The sequence below is a fragment of the Suricata suricatta genome, chromosome 16 (assembly GCF_006229205.1).
Source record: "Suricata suricatta isolate VVHF042 chromosome 16, meerkat_22Aug2017_6uvM2_HiC, whole genome shotgun sequence".
NCBI classification, from domain to species: Eukaryota; Metazoa; Chordata; class Mammalia; order Carnivora; family Herpestidae; genus Suricata; species Suricata suricatta.
This window is the reverse complement of record NC_043715.1, coordinates 29,380,639-29,390,920: the sequence shown is the minus strand read 5'-3', so window position 1 is coordinate 29,390,920 and position 10,282 is coordinate 29,380,639. Positions and strand designations below refer to the sequence as shown.

The 10,282-nt window shown below is 38.5% G+C and overlaps 1 protein-coding gene across 3 annotated transcripts in view; it reads left to right on the top strand.

The window, feature by feature from the left end:
• The window catches only part of CHD9 (chromodomain helicase DNA binding protein 9), a 228,293-nt gene that overhangs the window by 192,408 nt on the left and 25,603 nt on the right, over positions 1-10,282 (top strand). For all 3 annotated transcript variants that reach the window (XM_029924825.1, XM_029924827.1, XM_029924826.1), the window contains 6 exons: positions 1,202-1,305; positions 1,807-1,924; positions 2,549-2,606; positions 5,948-5,990; positions 7,061-7,280; positions 9,805-10,007. In XM_029924825.1, the coding sequence (XP_029780685.1) occupies positions 1,202-1,305; positions 1,807-1,924; positions 2,549-2,606; positions 5,948-5,990; positions 7,061-7,280; positions 9,805-10,007 (746 nt within the window). The remainder of the gene's footprint in view (positions 1-1,201; positions 1,306-1,806; positions 1,925-2,548; positions 2,607-5,947; positions 5,991-7,060; positions 7,281-9,804; positions 10,008-10,282) is intronic.

Below are 10,282 nucleotides of genomic sequence, written 5' to 3'. Positions count from 1 at the left end.
GAGCCTGGAGCCTGCTTCCGGCTCTGTGTCTCCTTCTCTCTCTGCCCCTCCCCTTCTCATGCTCTGTCTCTCTCTGTATCAAAAATAAATAAAACATTAAAAAAATAAAATAATAAAAAAAAAAGAAATAAATTGATAGGGGCTCCTGGGTGGTTCAGTTGGTTAAGTGTCCAACTCTTGATTTTGGCTCAGGTCATGATCTCACAGTTTGTGAGATCAAGCCCTGTGTCAGACTATGAGCTGACAGCATGGAGCCTGCTTGGGATTCTCTCTCTGCACCTCTCTTGCTTTCTCTCTCTCTCTCTCTCTCCCAAAATACGTAAATAAACTTAGAAAGAAAGAAACTGATAAATGGTCAGTATGTTCCCGGACTACTGTAGCCACAAGAACCCAATATTTAACCACTAATGTAGAGGAAATAAAGGACAATGGCCATAAAAACAAAAGGCTTCTAAGTCTTATGAGTAAATAAAACATGAAAAATGGGGGCACCTGGATGGTTCAGTCAGTTAAGTGTCCAACTCTCCAATTAGTCTCAGGCCATGATCTTGCAGTTTGTGAGTTCGAGCCCCACATCAGGCTCTGTGCTGACAACATGGAGCCTGCTTGGGATTCTCTCTTTCTCTTTGCCCCCGCCCCCCCCCCGCCAACGTACTCTTTCAAAATAAGTAAAAACTTAAAAAAAAAAAAAAAACTTGCCACTTTCCATTACTTGTAAATAATGCTTAATTTTTCAGTGGGATTTTCTTGCCAATAGCAGTCTAAAAGAAATAGAGTTGTTTTACAGCCTAAAGCAATTAATTTACCCTTCTAGGGCCTCAGTCTGCTGGTGTGCAAACTGAAATATTTGAACCAGCTGATTTTTGTCAGCTGTTTGCTGACATAAGATTCTACCTTCCCATAAAGCATTTTGTTTGTATCTAAAGGAAATCAGTGGAAAGAATATGCTTCAGTAAGAGTAAAGTCAACCTTCTGTTGAGTTTAAGAATATTAATTCATTTTATGGTAACTTTGTTGATGTTTTAGAATTTTTTATAATTTTAATCGATGGTAATTGTGGAAAACAAAAAGATCAATGAAGTAAAATCTTAATGTCTTTTTCTCAAAAAACATAATACTGTTTACAAGCTAGGTAAAGTTTTGTGTCCTCTAACTTGTTTGTATTCATTCATCGTGCCCTATCGTGATTTCTTTTTTACAGTGACATTGATGTTTGGGTCCCAGAACCAGACCACTCAGAAGTTCCTGCTGAATGGTGGGATTTTGATGCTGATAAGTCACTTCTTATTGGAGTTTTTAAACATGGTAAGTGAGAAGTAAGGTAGGTAGAGTCTTGTTTTGTGTGTAATGTAACTGAACTAGTTCTCAGTTTAATGATTTCTGCCCACAGGTTCATTTCAGTAACACACATGTTATTATAAAATCATGTAAAGTACACACTACCAAATTATGTCTGTCAGTCACTACACTTCTTCAAGAAAGCATGACATAAGTGGCCTGCCGCTCCTGGACAGAGTCTCATGACACCCCCCCGCCCAGGAAGAGTTCTTAGGTCAAGTGTGTTGTGTATGATCAGTTTTCGTCTTTTTCACTTTAACTGATAAACTTAATCTAATTTTTCAAATATACATATCCCAGATCATGTCATATGTGTTGATTTCTAGGAAACATGCTTAATATATATCATTTTAACACATGGTCCCTTTAGTCCAGGAACATTATCCATCATAAATGTGTAGAATCCTTATATTTATACATCTTTTTTCTTTTTATCCTGTTTACTCTCATAATTGGTGATCCCTCCAGGTTATGAAAAGTATAACACTATCCGGGCAGACCCAGCACTGTGCTTCTTGGAAAGAGTGGGGAAACCGGACGAGAAAGCAGTTGCTGCGGAACAGAGGGCAAATGATTATATGGACGGGTATGTGTGCCTCAGCGTCCTGTGTGTCTCTGTCAGCATCACATATTTTGTCAGTGACGTTTATCTTTAAATAATGCGGTGGTAAGAGAATGGGAGTTTACAATCTAAAAGAGCTAATGATACCCTGTAAGTTAGTGCTTATCCAACAGTATGTTCAAGGAAGAGGCTGGGACCTGCCCCGTGCCCATTCTTTTGATGAGTCCTTCATTTTTCCATTCTTAATGGTGTGGCCATTGAGGCCATAAAGTCCTAAGGGAAAAAGAGGGAAGAAGACAACTAAGAATATTCAATTGACAAGAAACATGATGTTCTTATAACTGTGATAAAGGCCTTTACTATCTTTGTTTTCTTACCAAAGGAGAAAAGTAAGAGACTATGTTGAGGTTAATATTACCACATTTAAAAGTGAACTTGATAGTAAGAGTCAGTCAGAGGTAGCTTTCTTCTGATGTGTCACAGAACCGCCTTCATGCTGTGGCTTCGACTCCTCGGGCTAAAGAACAGAAATTTCAGTCTGAAAAAAAAAAGCACTAAAAAGTCCTTCCAACAAGACTCCCACTTGTCTTGTGACGAGAAGTGTTAAGTCCAGTACAGTAACAGTGGCATCTGTTGGCATTTTCACAGGGATGTGGAAGATCCGGAATACAAACCTGCCCCAACTATCTTTAAAGATGACATGGAGGTATGCTTTGGATCCTGTTTTGAATCCTCACTTCTAGTTCCTCCATGGTTTGCTTTTTCTTTGGTGTGTTCTTCCTTCATGTTTTCCTTATACCTGATTCTGTTCTTCAGATGATCAGCTAAGTTAGTGATCCAGTTAGGTCGACAAACACCACAAATAATCATTCAGAATCTGCCCAGTCTCCCTTCTAGATGAGCCGGAGGCTGGTGTGGATGTGTGCATGAAGTGGAGCTTGTCCACGTGCTGCACTGCTAGGAACTAAGAGGCGCAGTGTTGGTGCAAAAGTCCCAAAGCAGTGTGAGAAGTAGATACTAAAAGTACATGGCAACAGATAGAAACTGTACCCACATAAAGGATTTAAAGTCAAAAGTAGGGACGCCTGGGTGGCTTAGTTAGTTAAGGCGTCCAACTTCGGCTCAGGTTATGAACTCATGGTTTGTGGGTTCGAGCCCCACATCAGGTTCTGTGCTGACAGCTCAGAGCCTGGAGCCTGCTTCAGATTCTCTTCTTTCTCTCTGCCCCTCCCGCACTTGTGCTCTGTCTCAGAAATAAATAAACTATAAAAAGCTTTTTAAAAAATAAAGTCGAAAGTAGAGCAGAGAGGAATTTTGAGATGCAAAAACATAGTTATGTATTCTGTTTATAGAAAGTCAAAAGGCAGAAGCAGAGCTGAGTGAAAATACAGAAAACAGTCTGTGCAGTGGGGCAAGTGGTGTTAAGAAGGGTGAGGAATTCTGTAGTACTTAACAAGGGCGTGGTAAAGGACTAGATGGTGTGGCAGCTGCGTGCTGGTCTCGGTGGCCAAGGGGCTTGGATACTGATGGCTGTATGAGGAGAAGAGAGAGTTAGGGCCAGAGTGCAGCAGTGAGAATGGGAATCCTGTATAGAATAAAAACCCTCAGAGGAAAGCACTCTCTGAGAAACAGTACCAAGAAACAGCAAGGAAATTTAGCTCCGCATGGGCTTTGGGTAGGTAAAAGAATTGTTTCCTTTGAGAATTCATAGCCATAAGCCTGCTTTGGTTTGACCTTTGAGTATATGGTTTGATTCTTTTATATCACGTACTTGGTTCAGGAACTCTGGAGCCAAAAATGTGACAGAAGGATACAAAGCTGGTAATACCCCAGTAGAAACATAAAGAGAAAGAATTATGGAAGAAACTGCTTCATTGTAGACAGCACCTGGTCCTGAAGAAGCTGTCCATGAAATGAGGTCAAAATCCAAAAGTTTTAAATATATGAGGAACACTTTACCAGAAGGGAATGTTAACAAATACAACAAAGAACAAGATTAGACCTCTAAGAACTTCTGATACAGATCTATTAAAATAGAAAATAAGTAATTTTTAAATGGTTAAAAACATTAAAAAAAGATCCAAGAACAAAGAAAAAGGGATCTGATTTTAACAAAGAGTAGGGTCATATGGAAAAAGAATGATGTGAAACTTTAGAAGTGGAGAATACAGTCATTAAAAGTTAAAACTAAACAAATTTTAGGTTAAACATTGTGCTGGAGAGGCAGATTGGACTGGATCTTGAGAGAAGACATTATTTAGAAAAGAGATATGAGGAAAGGATCCATGGTGAAGCGTGATGGCTCAGTTTAGCCAAATCAAGGGAGAGAAATCACATAGTAATTTGAACAGGGAAAGTTTACAGAATTATTGACCATAACAGGGGGATTAAAATAGTGAGAGATTGGCTGATAAGAAGTAAAGAGAACTCTGAAGAATGGAGGAATAGCTACTCTTCTGAGGGCTGACACAGAGCACCCAAGGAAGAGCCCCAGCAGGGCTAAGGTCCTGTCCAGCAGGAGTTAGGGCCTAACTCTTTTTGGAGGGCATGGCCACACCTCATTGGATGGCAGAACAGTTGCTGTGATGCCACATCAATGTAACTTGCTGGAGATCCACCCTCTGGACTTGCTGGAAGTCTACCCTCCAGGGTTGCCAAGGGAGCTTTTCCTAGGGAAGTGTCTCACTGAAAGCATTTCACTCCAAAACCACCCAAGGGCGGGGTTGCTAGGGAAAGCTGCTGGCCCAACAAGGGCTTGAAGAAGCTGCTTGAACTGCAGAGGTGAGCAAGGGGAGGAGTTCACCCAAACCAAAGAAATAAAACCCTTTTCCTCCTACAGTGTCTGCCTGCTGCTACTGACAAAGCTTGACATCATGCTGGCTGGCAAAACATAATATTTAAAGAGTCCAGGTCCATTTTCTTAAAGCCAGTAAAAGACGTGAAAGGCAATGAATTTAGGACTGAGAGGCAGTAAATCAATATGACAAACTCTTATAGAGACAAGGGGGATAGCATGATGATGTCTGGTATATGTCCGATAGGTATTCCAGAGGGAGCAGCCAGAGAGCATAAGGGAGAAGACCCGTTTTGAGAGAGCTACCAGCCGAGAATTTTTGACTTAATGAAAGACATGAATCCTGAGGCTCAAGAAATAGCATGAATCTTGGCAGGGTAAATAAAATTAAATCCACTCCAAAAAACATCCTTGTGAAATTGCAGATATTTCAAATAAAGAGAACATGTTTAAAAGCAACCAGAGTAAAAAGACACACTTGAAAAAGAATGACAAATTCTAATGTCAGGCTTTTCTAAAACAATAGAAAATAGTAGTCTTTGTAGCACCAGACTGGCCCAGTTGGAAGAGCATGCAACTCTTCATCTTAGGGTCGTGCATTTGAGCAGCCCCACATTGACTGTAGAGATGACTTAAGGAAATAAATAAACTTAAAAAAGATAAATTCGGGTGCCTGAGTGACTCACTTGGTTAAGCCTCTGACTCTTGATCTTGGCTCAGGTCATAATTACAGTTCATGAGATCAAGCCCTACATCGGGCTCTGTGCAGACTGCACAGAGCCTACTTGGGATCCCTTCTCTCTCTCTCTCTCTCTCTCTCTCTCTCTCTCTCCCCCCCCCCCGCCTTCTCTCTCTCTCAAAAATAAATACAGATTTGCAGGTGAATAATCAAATATGAGAATGAATAAATTATGGAAGTTGGTATAAAGAATGAAAAAAAAACTATTAGCAATAAAACCTAGGGCATATTTGCAGTTAGAGGAAGGGTGGAGGAAAGCAGCTGGACTAAAAGTGGTCCAAGAAGAGGAAAATTTCAGTGGAAAATAACGTCTGAAGTGTAAAAGGCAATAGAGAAGTGCAACCGGGTGAGAATTTAGAATAAGAAATTAAAATTTTTAGTTTTGATAAATTAATCATTAAAATTCTATTGGAAAAAGTTCTCTATTACTATATTAAGAAATCTAGTTCTCTTTTCTTCTTTAATGTATCTTGACCCAATTACCCTGTGACAAATTTCTGTTTTCTTTTAAAAGGATGATGTTTCTTCGCCAGGAGATCTTGTTATAGCAGACGGAGGTACTTTGCATTTATCTCTTTACTTAGTATTATTGGAATTTCACATTCTCATGATATCATGAAATCAATGAACTATTACAGTTTTATGATTTAAGTGTATATGGAATTTTTATTGAAGGCACTAGTAATCATAAGACATACTAGTTGATTGGAAATTTAACAATATTTTTAGTTGCAATTATTTATGCAAGGAATCACTAAGCTCCTATGGAATCAAAGCTTTGATGATTTTATGGTTAGATTATTAAACTTACATATGAGATTTCATCATAAAAGTGTTAATTCAGTAACCCATCCAGCAACTTGTTAGTTTCATAGGCACATTGGGGTCCATTCTTTCTGACACTCCTTTTGTACAAAGCCTTCCTTTTCAGGGTCTTGTTTCTGCTTCTTTCTGATTCTCAAGAAAGAAACATACTGTAACTAGAGTACACTCACCTCCACCTGGCACCCAAGTGGAAGAGGGCCTCGGCTTTTCACAGTTTGACTAGGAAAGGAGGAGGAGTAGCATTTGCTTAGCATGGTCAAATACCACTTAATTATGGTGTATGTAATTATAATGACCTTTAAAATACTTTGATTCTCACATCAATTGATATAGATTTAATACAGAAGAAGGCTTTACTTAAAGGTGTCTACCATATTCTACTTCTCAATGATTTCAGTTTGACTTTTAATTCATTTAAATTAGGCATTCAAGTATTTGCCAGGCAGTAAAATGTATTAGACCTGGAGATGCAAGAGTTGTATTTTCTGTGCAAGCAAAGTTCAATAGATGATATTGTGGTTCTTTATTCCACTGTGACCTACTTTGAGCTGCTGTAAAAGTTTGTTGTAATGGTTTTAGAGCTGTAGTTAAAACTTTTTTTTTTTTTTTTTTGGTGAGAGGTTTGGCTTGTGTGGGATTTTCCCCCACCTAATCAGATTGAAAGAAAAAAATATTTTAAGTAAGGAAATTTTGCTGTTTTTGTGAGCTTCATTTCATTATCTGTTTAGTTTGGAGGAGGCAGGGTTTTCATTTTTTTAGTGTTTTTTTTAATTATGATTGACATGAGTTTCTTTCCATGTAGATGGTCAACTGATGGAAGGTGATAAAATTTATTGGCCAACTCAGTCAGCTTTAACCACACGTTTAAGGCGTCTCATCACTGCGTATCAGCGTACTAATAAAAACAGACAAATCCAACAGGTCCAGCCCACGTTCTCAGTGCCTGCCAGTGTCATGCAGCCTCTTTATGAAGAAGCCACTCTTAATCCTAAAATGGCAGCCAAGATAGAAAGACAGCAGAGGTAAGACAATAGCACTGAGCTTTTAAGATTAGTATCTAAATGTAGTTTTCCATTCTGAAGCTGTTAGAGTATGATTATCTCACTTTGTGAAACATATATAGGTAGAGAGGTTGCTCGAGCAAAGTGCTTTATGCATGCACACAAATATATCAAAGAGATAAAGATTAGTGCAACATTTTATCGTTCCTAGCCACTCTTCATATTTAATCATTATTTTGTCATGCTTATGAACAGTGAGGTATAAAAAAATGAAGTTACAGAGCAAACTCGAGAATTAAATTCTTAATAAAGCATACATTTAAATTATATGAAATAAAGTCCATTCTACCTCATTTTTGCATCAACATTTGTGAAATATGAAAGTGTATGGAAGACAAGTCCTTTTCTGCTTTAAACAGAGGATGAACCCTTGCACCCACTGCTATCAAAGGAGAAAACAATAGTCTACCTTTTTGCAAAAGACCCTGTTAGGAAAACAGACATGCTTCCCTCCTCCCAAAAGCTTAAACTTCTTAAGGAGGATAGAGTACACTGACAAGAATAGCGACATTTAGCAGTAGCCTGGCCTCCTTGTTAAACCTGTATCCTCAGATGTTCTCTGGAAAACATATCATTGTTTTTCTGTGTTATTTGCAGCACATCCATCATAACCAGAATTTAATTTATCTGAAATAAGATTTTCAATGTCTTAGACATAACCTTAAGATACTACTACCTCTGGAAATAATACTGTTTCAGTTATGTACAGTTGCATAATAGCCCACCCCAAAATGTGGTGACTGACACATCAGTTTTTTATTTCTCATACTTCTGTGGGTTGACCAGGTGTTTCTTCTGCTTCCCATGTTGTTGGCAGGAGTGTGGAGATGGCCAGAAGGTAGGAAGTGACCTCACTCACATGGCTGGCCATTGGTGCTGGGCTCCCGGCTGGGAGCTCAAATGAAGGAAGCATTCCCAATGACCAAGGCAGTAGAAGCTGGGTATTTCTTAAGATCCAGCCTCAGCAATTACAAAGTGTCACTTCTGCCACTTTCTGTGGGTCAAAAAAAGTCACAGGGCCAACCAAGCTTAAAGGAAAAGAGAAGGATATTGCACTTCTCCATGGGAAGAGTAGCAAAGAATTTATGGCCATCTTTAACCTCCCACATACATTTTCCCTTGGTCTGTCAGATCTGGATCAGTCTTCCTAAAATACTAGTTTTCTCGTGATATTCACTGCCTCCTTGTTTACTATAGGTATAAAGTTTAAGGTCTTAAGCCTCAGCCCAAGAGGCTCTTCAATTTTGATGTCAGCATGCATTTCTAATTCTACCCAGCACTACGGATTCTTGACTCGGTACCCTAGCTTATGTTGTTCCTATCACCTGGGACACCTTTCTTCCTCCTCTTTAGTCCATGCCTAGCCCATCCTTTAGAGCTCAACACCTGTCCTATCTCTTGTATTAATTTTTCTCTCAAACAGGCCCGCTCACAATATTCTGTTTTCTGCACTCCAAGTAAATTACTTATTATCACACTAATATAAGATGTTATAAAGACATTTTTCCTTTCTCTGTCTTGCCTTCCTATGTTGTAAATTCTTTGAGGATAGACACTGTGTCATATTTTTGTGTGTTCTTTGTAGGCTTATAATTCATCCTTTCTATTCTGTTCCTACTTTCACCACCCAGGTATAAGGTTTATAAGATTTGATTGATTTCCCAGGTTCTTTTTGTGACATTATTACATGAATCTCCTTAATGTAGCAGTATGATAAAAAATGGCCTGTTGATGTTTTTCAAATGTCCCATAAATGTCTCTTTCTCGTTCACACAACTCCATAAGTTAACCAGGGAAACGTGTCTATAGGTTAGATTGTGTTTGGAGATCTGTGGTATATGAGGGCAATATTACCCTCTTAAAATATCTGTAGGAGCTATCAACTGAATAGAGACTATTTTTACCCAGGCATATGGAGTGTTTCATAGTATGACCCCAATCTTATCTCCTCCTGCCCCCAGTATGAGCCATATCCTTGTCAAACTGGAATGCTCATCATCTCTTCAAAATGTAGATAACTTCCTACTTTGCTTATACCATGCCTACTTCCTAGAATTCCCTACCTGATCTTAGCCGTGTTCCTTCTTAAAAGCCACTTACTTCTGTGATGCTTTCTTGATCACTCAAGTCTGAACTAGACCTCCCATCTTCTGCACTCTCCTAAGATCCTTGCTTTCTAGAACACATACAACTACACAATACCGTCTTATACCAAAAATAAAAGTAGGGTCATCATGTCTTACGTTATCTTGTATCCCTTTCATAGTACATGTGCAAAAAACTATTATTTTCTGAAGGAAGAGAAGCGTGGTTGGACAGATGAGTCACTAGCATGTATTTGAAAGGCAGTTCCCCTTGCATTTAACCCTTTAAAGTGTTAGGTACTTGAAATGTTTTAAATTTTGTTAGAGTCATTATATTCAGCATTAATAAAGATTTGTTTTAATGACCCATGTGGCTCTTTCTTAAATCTTATTCAAAATAGATGGACAAGAAGAGAAGAAGCTGACTTTTATAGAGTTGTGTCTACATTTGGAGTGGTGTTTGATCCTGACAGAGGCCAATTCGACTGGACAAAATTTAGAGCTATGGCTAGGCTGCATAAGAAAACCGATGATAGTTTAGAGAAGTATTTGTATGCATTCATGTCTATGTGTCGGAGGGTTTGTCGTCTTCCTTCCAAAGAAGGTAAGTATAAAATTTCTTTTTTTTCTGGTTTTAGTCAAAGAAGCAAAAATCACTAAAATTCTGAAATTTCCAACTTTATTTAAATTTTAATACTATCTAATTCAACACATCCATCATTTTTCAAAATTGTAAATTAACTATGTTCAGAGAGTCCATTTGTTAATCCTATTAAAATGAGATCAGAGGAGAATAAAGTTACACCTTGAGTTTTAAGGAATAGCCATGCTTATTCAGTATTAGATTGATGATCGGGGGAGGCAGAAGATGGATGGTAG